The sequence below is a fragment of the Gorilla gorilla genome, chromosome 6 (genome assembly GCF_029281585.2).
Source record: "Gorilla gorilla gorilla isolate KB3781 chromosome 6, NHGRI_mGorGor1-v2.1_pri, whole genome shotgun sequence".
In the NCBI taxonomy this organism is placed as follows: Eukaryota; Metazoa; Chordata; class Mammalia; order Primates; family Hominidae; genus Gorilla; species Gorilla gorilla.
The window spans coordinates 25,310,200-25,325,038 of NC_073230.2; the positions used below are offsets into that span (position 1 = coordinate 25,310,200).

The 14,839-nt window shown below is 34.3% G+C and overlaps 1 protein-coding gene across 7 annotated transcripts in view; it reads right to left on the reverse strand.

Annotated features, from left to right (window-relative positions):
* The window catches only part of SNX13 (sorting nexin 13), a 149,718-nt gene that overhangs the window by 77,220 nt on the left and 57,659 nt on the right, over nucleotides 1-14,839 (reverse strand). For 6 of the 7 annotated variants that reach the window (XM_055347382.1, XM_055347383.1, XM_019031635.3 and 3 more), the window contains 4 exons: nucleotides 7,467-7,588; nucleotides 7,278-7,379; nucleotides 5,329-5,417; nucleotides 190-273 (listed from right to left, as the gene is read on the reverse strand). In XM_055347382.1, the coding sequence (XP_055203357.1) occupies nucleotides 190-273; nucleotides 5,329-5,417; nucleotides 7,278-7,379; nucleotides 7,467-7,588 (397 nt within the window). Of the gene's footprint in view, nucleotides 1-189; nucleotides 274-5,328; nucleotides 5,418-7,277; nucleotides 7,380-7,466; nucleotides 7,589-9,941; nucleotides 14,735-14,839 lie in introns of those variants that run through there. The other variant, XM_031013183.3, reaches the window with a different exon arrangement.

Genomic DNA, 14,839 nt, shown 5'->3' on the forward strand with positions numbered 1-14,839 from the left:
TAAAGACAATTTGGCCAACACATACAAAATATAAGCAAATAAAAATACTGGAAACACGGAGATTACTTCAGAAATATTTTTACTTAATTTCTTTAATAAATTACTGCTTAAACACCCTATCTCCCAACTATATTTTTACATTTAAAAAATTATTTCTAAAACAGAGTTGTAATTTTAAAAGGCACCTACCATCCATATGACATACTGATTAATATAATCAGGATCACTGAGTTGATTTATTAATGGAAGAAGAATTCCTCGTGCAAGGATTTCCTGAAAAAAAAAGTAAAAAACAAAAACAAATTTAATCTATTTCTGAAATCAACAGCAAAATGTAAATATTCTAACACAATGCTGTTACTTAAGAAAAGTATGATATACATGTAACTAGAACTTGATAAGCAACACAGTCTTATAAAAAGATGAACTACTGTGCCTCAGTTTAGATAAATGAGATAAAGTTACCTATATCAACTTGGACACATCTCCACAGTAACAACTGTGGAGTGAAATAAAGCAAGATGATACCTCTAGTATGTTAGCATTGATGTCAATTTTAAAAAGACAAAATATAAGACTAACAGTGTTCATGGATTCATTTATCTTTATTAAAACTATAGAAACAGAAAAGAAAAGGGAAGGATACACACTGATTTTAGAACTACTACCAAGGGATGAAACGGCAACTACAGTACATTATCAACACTGGTTACATCTAGGTGGTTGGTACATAAGTGTCTACTGTATTATTCTCTATGCTTCTCTGTGTTTGAATAGTTTCCTAATAAACATTTTTAAAATAATAGATATGTTAATCGATTCAACATTCTCTAAAATCTACCTTCCCATTCTTTGCAGTTGTTTATGTTCCTATGCAGAACAATTAACTGCAGAATCAATTACCCTATTAAATAAATCTTGATCATTCCAACAGAAATATGCTTGAAATACTCATGCCCTGTATGTACAGCATTTAACACTTGATATTTTCTCTGTAATTATAAGTCTTATATTTTTCTAATAGAGGCAACTATCTAGGAAACCTCCATATGAGTGGAATTGGTCAACTTATCTATTGAATTATTTATTCTCAAAAATATTTACCTTCCTCATCCCATCTTCTCAAGGTCATTGTTTTAAACATGGCAGGCATTTGATAAATGAATAGAAAAAAAGAAACTAAGAATTTAGTAGATTCTATAAATACAATGATTTCACCTGGTATTACCCTTTAGTGCCAGTAATATATAAATTTATGAAACCTAATTTCTTAAGAATATTGGGGGAGGTTAAATAACAATCAGCTTAACAGGATGTATAATTTTTCTAAGTAAAGGATCACAGAAGGTGGTCTTTATTTTTAGTAAACTGTACAAGTCTCTTTTGTAAGCTGTACAAGTCTCTGCCAACTATTACCCCCATGATGAATCACTATTTCCAAAAAGCACTAATGGAGGCGCCAGTAATTTTTTTGAAATGTCTTTGGAGACACTTTACAGTCTGAAATGACAAAAAATTGCTTCTTTCAAGGTTAGTTTTAGTCTCCTACTTCTTTAAAATTGTATTTACGTATGTAATTCCTTCCTTCAAATTATGTCTCTGGCCACATGTTCAAATTTTAAAATGCACTTTGTTAGGAGAAAATTCACACACACTCACACACACACACACACACACACACACACACACACACACACACTTTTTCCAATGCTTCTTTTCAAAAGGAGAAAAAAACACCTGGGGAAAATTTTTGATTAAATTTTGTGTTTCTTATTAAGTTGGTGCAATGAGTCGATTTGTATTAAAAAACTTCTAATCTGTCACATTAAAGGGTTTGGTTAGTCAAGGGCTAGTCATATGACTCAAGGTCCTAGTGAGAGCTCTAAATATTCCAAGCAAGTAGCCACTTCCACATAATTCCTACTTTAAGACCCCCAATTTTTAGAAGACAGCAATGTTTGTCAAACATGGGGCCTAAAAGATACAAAATCATTGAAGCCGTATCTTTAAAGGAATAAAACATAGTAATGGCAAGAAAGTAGAGGCAATTAAATAGCAATTATCTCAAATACTGTGACTTACACAATCTATACAAAGTATCCATACAAAGAAAATTAAAACTCTTTCATCTGTTATTTAATCTAAACAAAAATATCCTGTGAGAAATTTTAGAATTACTGACAAAAGAAAACAAAGAAAGAGCTAAAGGAAAAAAAACTGACTTGCTGAATGCATGGTCTGCAATTATCCTCACTTAATTAGATTCAACCAAAAAGTAATAAAATACTGGCCTAAAAAAGAAATTTATTTTAAAAAAAATGTGCTCATTAAAATCCTACTTATTTTAAATAACTTCCCGTAACAAGGCAGATTTTCATTCATGGCTCTTAGAAGTCAACTTAATCTTCAAGAAGCTGCAGTAGCATATGCACCACAGCCATCAAGAGGGTAAATGGGTTTCCTTTTGCATTAAAACTGATTGTCTGAGCATCTGCTATGTGCCAGGTATTATGTTAAGCACTAAGTATATATTTATGACAAATACAGATATAATCTCTGTCCTCATTAGAGTTACAATTCATCTGGGAGAAAGAGGTATCAAATTAACAACCAAATTACCATCTTAAAATATGGTAAATGCTATGAAGGAAAACAATTGGATACTATCCATAATAACAGGGAATTATGAGGGAGATTTAGATCGGGTGGTCAGGGAGGGCATCTCTAAGGAAGTGACATGTAGTGAGATATGACGAATGAATACAATTTAGCTGATAGAATAAGAGGAATCGGATTTTCTTTTTTTTTTTTTTCTTTTTTTTTGAGAGGGAGTCTGGCTCTGTCGCCCAGGCTGGAGTGCAGTGGCCCGATCTCAGCTCACTGCAAGCTCTGCCTCCCGGGTTCATGCCATTCTCCTGCCTCAGCCTCCCGAGTAGCTGGGATGACAGGCGCCTGCCACCATGCCCAGCTAATTTTTTGTATTTTTAGTAGAGACGGCGTTTCACCGTGTTAGCCAGGATGGTCTCGATCTCCTGACCTCGTGATCCGCCCACCTTGGCCTCCCAAAGTGCTGGGATCACAGGTGTGAGCCACCGTGCCTGGCCGAGGAATCATTCTTAACAGAGAAAAAAAGGACATGAGAGACAGGGAGGAAAATGGCACTTTTGGGGGAAAATGCCAGTGTGGCTGGAGTATAGTGACCACTAACAAAGACTATCCTTGACCAAACTAGGCTCCTCTGAATCCTCCACCCATTTACGCCTTAACCTTTGAGTTTTCCATGTCCATTCATCTTTTCATTGCAGTTTTAGCAAGAATTCTATCAAGTGGGTTTAGCCAAACCTCACTCACCTTAAATTCCTCAGTCCCCACCCTTTGTGTCTGAACATCCCATCCTGCTTTCAACAAGAATCCTATTAAGTCTGTTTAACCAGAATTCCCACTACATCTGATGTTTCCTTTTAGTAATTTTCCATCCACTGATCCCCAGCCTGCTCCTTGGCTATAAATCCCAACTTGTTCTTTTTTATTCAGAATTGAGTTCGGTCCTATACCGAGGTCACTTTTCCCCTACTGCAACAGTTGCTGGATAAGGTCTGTTTTTTACTACACTTACTGTCCAGTTCTGGTTTTCCTTGAGATTGCTTGGCATGAAGGCTAAAGAGGTAAATAAGGCCACACTACATGCGAACCTATAAACCTCTTGAAGGACTTGAGATCTGAAAAATTTACTAGATGATCATACCACTTACTAGGATGGAGAGAAGACTAAAAGGCACACAGGATATGAAGGTAAGAATAAGACTTCCACTTTGGATATTTCAGTTTTAAAAAAGCTGTGAGTCACTCAAGTGGTGATTTCAAGAGGGCAGCTCAGAGTTGCCCGGAGCTCAGAAGGTAAATCTGAAATAAAGCTACAAATTTCAAACTCATTAGCATTTGGAAAGGCGTTTAAAGTCACAGTAATGGATGAGCAAGAAAAAGTCCTGGGACTTAAGACCTTGAATAATCAAAATTTAAGCAGAAGAGAAGTTAAGGAGTATAAACATGACTAAAAAGGAAAACAAAGGTGACTAAAAATGAGACCAGTGACATGAAAGAAAGGAGAAAATAGAGTTTCAATAAGGAAAAGATGGCAAGACATGCGAAATAATGCTGAGATTCCACGTAACAGTAGCTGGCTGGAGTAATATATAAACAGATTATTATGCCAAATGGATACTCTGCATGAACAAGTGCTATACCTGACTAGTACTATCTTCCTTAAGTGACAGATATGAATCTAGTGATAGACATCTAGGTACTTGCCACCCTTCATAATGACCAGCCCAAATAATTGGCCTTAACAATATATAGTTAATGTATCAGGCTCCTCCCACCAAAACTAAGCACTTTCTATTACTTCACATAAGTACCATTAACATACCTGAGAAGTACACTGAACCCCAAGCTAGGTAGATGTTAGGAAATTGTATGGTATTGCTTATAAACAATAACATGCAAGCATAAAAGCAAGTCTCAGGAATTGTTATCTATTTTGCAGGACAGACTAAAGAGATCATAAGCTTTTGTTTTTAGGAAAATTCAAAACTTTCACGTTACACATTCAACCAGGACATGTTCTTGTGGAGCTAGCCTTTCTAAATCATTACCAGCAGCCAAAGACAAATGTTATTCCTTTAAATTTACACACAGAACTTTACTCTGAAGATTTATACTCAGGGAATAAGAAGTCCAAGACTACTATTCTCATCTGACATTAATTTTCCAATTGCTAAAAAACATAATCTTAACTGTACAGTTTTTAAAGTTTCTGTCCAAAAATGTTATTTTTATCTAACCTGATTTAGATAACACTAGGGTATAAGAAAATTTAAAACAAACTTTTGTCATAACCAAAAACCAAAGCACCTAACTATCAGCCAGAGACTTCTGGGGGATTGGGGGGAGGTTTCCAGGAACCTGAAGTTCCCCCGAAGCTTGGGTTTCAGGTGACCCTTTCAACACCATTTTCATAATAATGCTAAGACATTATTTAACTTTTCACTCTTGTTCTTTCATGTACACACAGTGACCTTTACAAAGTTACATAATGCTATGATGGTATCGAGCTATTAGGTAATGAAATACATGCTTGCATATTTTCATGTTTTAAAAATTTCTTAGTTTTCACTTGTGTAAATATTTTAAAGAAAACTCACATAAACAAAAGCTCTTTGGAGTCTTCAATAATTTTTAAGAGTGTAACAGGGTCTTAAGACCAAAAATTTTGAAAACTACTGCTCTACATTTTTTTACAGGTATGATTCGGTATGAGTTTAAGCTTACCCTGACAAAGTATCGCATGATCTTGTTCTGGAAATCTCCAGGAGGTAGCAATAAATATAGTAAGACCTCACACAAATCCCTTAGGAATCCTAAAAGTAGAAAAAGTAGCTATCATAACATTAGAAAATATAAAGTCTACACTTCCTCTTGATATATAAGATACATTAAAAAAGGCAGAAATCACCAGTTCCCTGGTTACAATGGCTTATTTTAGTAATTAGTACACATCAGTATTCATTAAAAATTCCTTCATTATTCTCCAAGTAGTAACTATTCATTAATCAACTTAATTTTTTTTAATTTTGCTGTTTTAACCAGTTTTTTGAATCATAAAAAAATTTCGTTACAAGTCTTTTTTCCCAAAATAGTTTTAGATGGACCAGGTACTCTGTAATTCTACCACACATTAATTAGCTTTCCATACTTAAAAGTTATTCACACATTTAAAAATATAGCTGTAATTCTTCTTTCAAGAAAACACCTCCACCATCTCAGCAGCCTATAACAAAGGAAAAAAAGAGTATGCTCTTCTATTCTGCTGATTTAAGAGAGCTCAACTTACATAAAAGTATTGCACATCAGTATATCTATGTGTTACATTCTAAGTTACTGTAACATAAATTGACCCTTGAACAAAGAGTCTGAACTGCTCAGGTCCACTTATATGTGGATTTTTTTCAGTAAATATATTGGAAAATTTTTTAGAGATTTGTGACAATTTAAAAAACTCAAAAGATGAACCGCATAGCCTAGAAATATCAAAAAAATTCACAAAAAGGTATGCCATGAATGCATAAAATATATGCAGATACTAGTCTATGTGTTAATCAATTGTTTACATTATTGATAAGGGTTATGGTTAACAGTGGGCTGTTAGTATTTAAGTTTTTGGGGGTCAAAAGTTATGCACAGAATTCTGTCTGCACAGGGAGTCAGTACCCCAAACCCTCTCACTGTTCAAGTGTCAACTATACTTCTTAACAGTGCTAATAAACTGGCCATTAAAAGCTGAATTATACAATAAACATAAAAAGAAAAGGGAAAAGAAGGAAGAACAAAGGAAATAAATAAAAATATTTAAAACATTTTCAAAATCTAAGAAAACAATTTCAACAACTAGAAGGGCTTTTCTATAGTTGTTCCTATGCTGACACTTTCTGGGAATATAATTGCATAAGTGATCCTCTTAATTCAAAACTGTGCCAATTAACAAAGACTTAATACTTGCAAAACTGGGAAGATAACGTCCTCAGCTAAAACTTGTCTAGTGTAAACTCCTACCAATAAAAGACGAGCCCGTTGAAATCTACAAATTTTATTTGAAATCACTGTATCATTCCCTTAGGAAATATTTTATGGTAACAGGTATACTTCTGAAGCAAAAATAACAAATTCAAGAGGAAGAGAAATTACTACAGATAAAAAAATTCAGTCATAAGATGTTTGTGTTTGCTATATTTTAAAAGTAGATTGATAATTTCTTTTCTTTTTTTTAGACAGGGTCTCACTCTCGTCACTCAGGCTGGAGTGCAATAGCATGATCACAAGTCACTACAGCCTTGACTTCCCAGGCTCTGGTGATTCTCCCACCTCAGCCAGCTGATGTTTCGTACTTTTAGTAGAGACAGGGTTTCGCCATGTTGCCTAGGCTGGTCTTGAACTCCTGGACTCAAGCAATCCAGGCCCTTCGGCCTCCCAAAATGATGGGATTACAGGCATGAGCCACTGCACCCAGCCAGGACCAGTTAATTATTAAAGATGACCTTTAAAGAAGAAAACAGAATCTGGAAACTACTTTTAAGAGTTACAAAATAAAATAAAATGAAAAGCATCTTTACTATGCTACCTGCCCTAAGTAAGAATAATTTTACCCTTAGATTTTTTCACTGGTTCTGCTAACTTGACTCTAGCCAGCTACTATTGTCAAAAAAGTTAAATTAAAAGAAAACCTTCTTCATCTTTGGGGGAAGTGCACACTAGATCACGGCAAACCTCCTTCTCCATTTCAACTTCAACTTCAAAGAAGGTATCTACAAGATCTTCTGCTGTACCTAAAGAAAAACAATTCAAGATATATAAAATGATGAAAGGAAAACAGATTTTTAAATCCTAGTTTTCAAATGGAATAAAGATATTACCTTTCACTTGATCATCTTTCTCTGTTATTTTCTGTTGAGCCTTTCTGAATACTCGTAAGTGTGTGCCAAAGTCATCTACAATGCGTGTAGTAAAATAAGGTTGCCAGTCTATTTCTTTTGACCTTATAAAAAACACATTACATAAAAGGATTATATAAATGCTGTCAGAAAATATAAATTCATTTTAATGACTACTGACAAACAACATGATTATCTGAGACTGTAAATTTAAATTGAGATTTTCATTCATTATTACCTGTTAGTACGGTTTCACAAGATTCAAAGTAAATCAAATCTACTTCACTAAGTCTTCTAACAATATTACTTGAATTATTTTATGTGTCAAAGCTTAAAACTACTATCTAAAGGCTTAAAATAGAAAAAGAAATTAATTTTTTCCAGTTAAATTTGAAGTGAATCTGACAACAGTATATCATGTAATTTCTCAGCCCCAACATAAGAATACATAAGGAATTGTGAATAGTTTTGTTTGCTTTAAAAGAGCATTTCAAACATTTCTTGGTTTCTTCTGAACTCTTTCTGAATTCTCCACATTCGTCTTTTTAGCTATGCAACACATGTTCTGAACGTTCTGTTTGAATACACTAGCACTTAAAAACTTGGCCATGGCCAGGCACAGTGGCTCACGCCTATAATCCCAACACTTTGGGAGGCTGAGGCAGGAGGATCACTTGAGTCCAGAAGTTCAAGACCAGCCTAGTTGACATGGTGAAACTGTCTCTAAAAAAATTACAAAAATTAGCCAGGCATGGTGGCATGCACCTATAGTCCCAGCTGCTAGGGAGGCTGAAGTGGGAGGATCACCTGAGCCCAGGAGGTCAACGCTGCAGTGAGCTGTGACCACACCACTGCATTCGAGCCTGGGAACAGAGCTATCTCACCAAAAAAAAAAAAAAAAAAAAAAAAGCCGTAACCATTAGAAATAACTAATTACAAGGAAATGGTATAAAGAATGATGTAAAATATCACACATATAAAAGCCTTTAGAATACTCATGAAAAAGGTGATTACTAATTTTAAGAAGTCACCTAGTACTCTATCTCAAAAGCAACAGACCTCAAAAGATACTGTTAATTCAGTATACCAGTGAAACAGGTAAAAAACACAATAGATAACTCAAAAACAATTTATATCTCTCCTTGGATTGGGTGATTTTTTAATATAATGTTCTTTTTCATAAAATCGCACTAAAATTAATTCACCCAGGAACATACCAAGTAGATAGAAAACAAAGAGTCTATTCATGAAGATGCTAGACAATGGAGGAACCAAAAAAGTATACCATAATTCATTATGGTAATTACCCACACATACAATAAAAAGGCTAGTGAAGATGCTGACTTAATTACTGTTACTTTTTGGGAAAAAAAAAAAAAAGCCTTAAAGAGTCAGTATGATGTTGAAAAATAAATGGCTGTCTTCAAGTAAAAAAATAAGTTATTAACACTAAGGTTTGTTGTATACATGAAACTAAAGAGAAAGCCGTAAGTATATGAACACGAAAACAAATTAACATAAAAAGGTGGATCCCTAAGCTCAGTAATCCGAGGATGAATTAATTAACATTATTTAGAATATAAGAGCCATGCATATAAGCATATAACTAAACTTGATAACAATATTCAGTCTCAACATAAATCTAAAATAAAAACTTAAACCTAGCAGTCTCTAGAAACTCTTTTTTCTTATTTAAAAAAATAAATCACAATCTGTGTAAGCATCTTTCAAAAATCTTTACATGAATATTTATTCAAAATCATCCATACTTGAAAATTTTATAAAAACAAAATTTACTTAGTATAGGCCATAGCTCATTTAATCCATAAAAGGTTCATTTTGACAAATTTAGAAGACAGCAGAATATATAATATTTCAAGTTACATCTGTCCTGTTTCATGGTACAATGCTGTTTACTTAATTTACTGAAACTTTCAAACAAAATAAATTTTACCAATTTAGAAGATATTTTAAATCCATCTTGATTCATTATAGAGGATGTAATGACATTTTAAATGAATAAAATTATCAAGCAATGCAAATACATACAAATTATTTTAAATTTGATGTACAGATTTCTATTTTCAATACAGAAATATGTTGAGGGTAGGAAAAATAGGAAAAACAGTACCGATATCTTATCTCTTTCTGAGGTTATTTTCCTTCTGCTTGACTTATTTCCACTGACTTCATGCAAACTTAATATAAATCTCAAAAGAACTTTCTAGATTAGGAAGAACAATAGCACACTGCTTCCCATTTATAAATCAGGATATATACTAACAATTTCTAGTAATGTTTGTCTTAACAAAATTGGAAAATACTTTGATGACAGTGAAGCACTTTCTAAAATCATGACATGATAAATATGTAATAAATGCAATGTGAAAAAGAGAAAGAAATATTTCATTTATGTAATAGCCATACTTCTACTGCATTTACTACATAGCTTTCTATTAGAGCTCTTAGTATCAATTATTCTTACATTATGCCAACAGTCAAAACTCTTTTTCATTTTGCTTAAAATATTCCCCATATAATTCTTAGTCTAGTAAAACAACCAGGCTATTACATAATGCATCTTATTACCGACACTTGAGCTTTATTATTACTAATAAGCTGCAATTTCTTGAATTTAAAAATAAAAGAACACAACCCCTATATGACCAAAAAAAGTGATACAATTAACCCTAGCTTGAAAACATTTACAGTAGGCCCCTGAAGCTTATGTATCTTGACAGAATGGTTGCAAGAAAAAATTAAGAAGGTTAACTAGGAATGCAAACAACTCATGAAATTTTAACTGAAAGCACAAAAGCAAAACAAAACTATAAAGTGTGTCTCTCTGAACATAAATTTTGCATGCCCTTATCTCTGTCTCTAATGCTACCATCGTATCCCTCGCCACCATTCTACTTACAGGTCTCCCACATCCACTCGTTTCCCTTGCATTCCAATTTCCATAAAGCAGTCAAATTTTTAAAATAGGATATATACAGCTTTAAAACTGCAATAACACCCCATTATTATTAGGACTAAGCACAAACACCTTCTCTAAGATCTTCCATACCGGAAAGCCCTTGTGTATTTCCTCATCACCATCTATTTCACCCTCTCCCTTCCTCTTTGTTATGCAGATTCACAGGCTTTCTTTCCATTTCTCAAGTGCAAATATGCCCCTTTCACTCTCAGTGCCTCTGGACAGACTATTCCCTCTACCAAATTTGCTTGGCATTGCCTACTCTCCATAAATTTTCCTTCTCTCCCCCCATTCACTTGACAATTCCCACTTATACATTAAAGTTCATCTAAAATGTCAATTCCACATGCCAGCCTTCACTGACCCCCACCCTCTCCGCTATTCCTTCAGACTAGGTCCTGTCTCCAGTTATGCATTCTAATAATACCAAACTTTCCACTTTTTATAGCTCTTACAACCTACAGTTGAATTATTTGCTGTTAGAACATTAATCTCAGTAAGGCACAGATTGACTGTCTCTGTTTTTTTTGTTTGTTCATTTTGTTTTTTTTCAATAGAGTCTCGCTATGTTGTCCAGGCTGGAATGCCATGACTATTCACATGCATATTCACAGTGCAGCCTCAAACTGCTGGGCTCAAGTGATCCTCCTACCTCAGCCTTCTGAGTAGCTGGGAGTACAGGCACATACCACTGCACTCAGCCAACTGTGTTTGTTTTATTCATAGCTGTATCCCCCATGGAAAAGTAATGATTCGAACATTATTAGAGGCACTCAATGCATATTGATTTATTGATTCCTTTTTCAGGGTCGGAGCACTGTTTACAATGGGTGTTTGGAGAATGGCAACAGGAGGCACAAACAACAATTGCTTCCTTACTCCTTAAAGTGTTAAAGTAGAATATGTACTGAGAAGCTCTTTTTGTCCCATGGCTACTTAATGCCAATCCCTTAAAAAGGCAAGTAAAGTCCCAAATATGTGGTTGAGTTTAGGATTATAAATTGCCTCACTTGTTCCATCTATTCTAAGCAGTGTACAGCTCATCATCAGTAGCACAAAACACTACCAAAATCAAGTATTTCTGGAAAACGCACTGGACTGACACAGATGCCTTTGATTCTAACAAAAGACTCCCCCAAATGATGGGTCTTTTACTCAAATCAAAGGCATCAGTGCCAGTCTATGAAATTCAGCAAGTCACATCATTTCCCAAAGTTTGTTTTCTCTAACAACACTTATTACATCTTTGAGTCTATGATTATATTAGCTACATAAAACCACACATATACATACACAGGGATGGAGTGTATAAAAAACTGGTAATTGGGCAGTAGGTAAATTTAAACATTCAATCAAAAGAGGGAGCCATGAATATATTTCACTTTAACTTCAATTATATAAATCTTCCTGTGCAGGAATAAGACTTTTTCTTTGGTTAAGGCTCTGCTGAGTGGTATTAACATGACCTGGGTCTTGAAAAAACTATGAACTGTTCCTACACTGCAAAACCTATGGTTTCCAGTTTCTTTAAAATGGCATGGCAATAAAGACATTTGTGAACAAATTTGCATGCAGAGTCCTTGAAGACTTTCAAATTTCATAGTTGCCTTTCGCTCACTTAATTCAATTACACTCTTCAACCAGCTGCGAGTAATTCCAAAGCAAGTGACTTGGTTTTCATAGAAACTACCTTGTCATATTCATATTTCTTCAATCTAAGTTGAGTGTTAATTAAACTACCTGATTATCATAAAAAGTGTAACTGGGATATTTAGGCTCAAAAACAAATACAACTTTTATTTCAACGTGTTTGATTATCTGTCTCCTCTAAATCACCAATATTCAGGTCACACTACAGACTAATTGTATCAGATTTTCTGGAGATGGGGTCCAGGTATCACACAACTGACTTTTGATAAGCATAAAACTCCAAGGGTGGAAACAGAAGTGGATAGATGTAATAGAGCCTAGTCTTAATGCTAAGGTTATCAGTCAGTACAGCATACAAAGGGAATGGAGAGCACTGGCTAACCAAACATCAGTTAAGAGAACTTTCACTGCAACAGCACAGAATAGGAACCATTTCAAAATCAGCTTAAAATTTTGTTGACGAGAACCACACACACAAAGACTATAGATTAAGTGATATGTCATAATTTAAAGAGGCTTCATTAAAGAGGCTACACTTAAATCTTGATGAAAGAGCAGTATTTATATGAGAGAAGAAAGGACACAGGAATGAGCAGAAGAGGGGGATGAGCATGATAAATATATATGCAAGGGTCATCTTGTAGACTTGCCTGACTAGAGGAGAGGGTGATCATTTGGCAGTAAAGGCGATCTTCATATTCATGGCAGAATATTTTCCTGGAAAAGGTGCCTTATGTCAAAATGATAAAAGTAAAACCTGCTTTTTCCACAGAAAACAATCCCATAATAAATGTTATGCTCCTGATGCCACATTAGTTTTTCAGAGAAATGACTACGAAGACCTTTTTTAAAAACAGTAAGAATGGTATACTATATACTGCATAATGTGTAGGTATACATATAGACACTATATGTACAACACACACACACACACACACACACACACAAACACAGAAGTCCATAGAATCTTAGTATTTTAGAACTGAAAGGAATCTCAAGGGAAAAGGTATATACATATATACATACACACACACACACGCACGTTAAGAGTTGGCCTTTTTAAAGGTATGTTAATAAGATCAATATAATAACCAATCACATAAAATTATATGTATTAATCTTCTACAAAAGGTCTTTATCTTCTATGTAAGAAAAATAGAAATTTTTGAAAAATCATTAAAATAGAATTCCTGGTTTTCTTGGGTAGATTTTTGACAAGTAACTTTGAGTAGATTTTGAGAAAAGTTTTACTCCATTAGAAGGCCTTTTGATCAACTGACTCAGACTTTTTTTTGTTGAGAGAAAGCAACTGAGTGGCTTATCTGTGAAAGAAAAAAATTCCTTCTCCTGAGCCTCTGAATCAGATACTAAGTCCCCCTCTTAATTCACTATTAGAAAGGATATACTACTCTTCACTCTAAATACATAATCCTTTACTTGTTTCCATCCTTCAAAGTCCTTGAAGAACTACTTTGTTAACGGTGTCAAAAACTCAGGCTGAAATTGAATTTGGGTAAAATTGTAAAGGCACAGAATTGTAAGCTTCATTTTGAATCCACTAAATCAATCCCCCCTACGTCAATTCAGTCATAAATACTACATGTTACCATAACCATCTCTCTAGAGTCCCCTTTTATCATCCACTTTAAGGATTTAGTTGTCAGTATTGATTAAAATAATGAAACTAATTTGACCTTCTTCACAAACATTCCTGAACTTAAAGTTAATGTATGAGTACCCCCTACCATAGTCCTCAAAAATATATGGGGAATTCTTTCATAGGAGCTAAATTAGTAACCACACAAGGAAATAAATCTCATTACTTCAGGTTTACAAATCTGCCTCTGCCCCCTCTTCACTTAGCTGTATCCTCTCCAACTGTGAGCTGGAGTAGGCAAACAATTGCGTACATCTCTTCCTATTTTCATGTTCAGTGACTTCATGCTGATAGCTTAAAACTGAACATGGTGGGAGAACTTACACTTCAGAACACTTAAAAAAAATCAGACTCATAACACTACAGATTTATTGTTTTCAGCATTCTATAAAGAACAGCAATAGTCTGGTTGTACAAAAACTTTTTATTTCATTGATACAAGGGTTTTAATCATCGAGAAAAGATTAGTAAATGTATTTTATGTTTAGAATCAAGCATTCTTTCTGATCATTTAGAAATATATTAAAAGGTTTAAATAAATTTTGTTATCCTACTATAAGACCCCTACTAATAAAACAATTGATATGAAGAGTACTTTAATCCCAAAGTAAATTAACTCTAATTAGCAATCCTATATACTTAAAAAAAAATAACTCCCCAAATGGTATTCAAAATGTGGAATGTGATGGAGTATGCTAGTGTGTGTTTTGGGAGGAAACATGATTGAAAAGAAATCAAGATTAGTAACAACCTGACCAGAGAATCTTACTATTTTAGAACTGAAAGGGTTTTCAAATCACTACCACAATTCCCTGTAATTTCAGAGCCAGAATTTAAATTACATATTCTAGGAGACACAGTGAGACCAAGGTTTTGTTAAACAAAACAGGGTTCCGGGAAGCGGAGGTTGCAGTGAGCCGAGATTGCGCCATTGTACTCCAGCCTGGGCGACAGGGCGAGACTCTGTCTCAAAAACAAAAACAAAAACAAAAACAAACAGGGCTCTTAACTTTCAGTTCAGTGTTCTTTCTACTCTACCATAACAAGAAAACAAAACATCCTGATTCA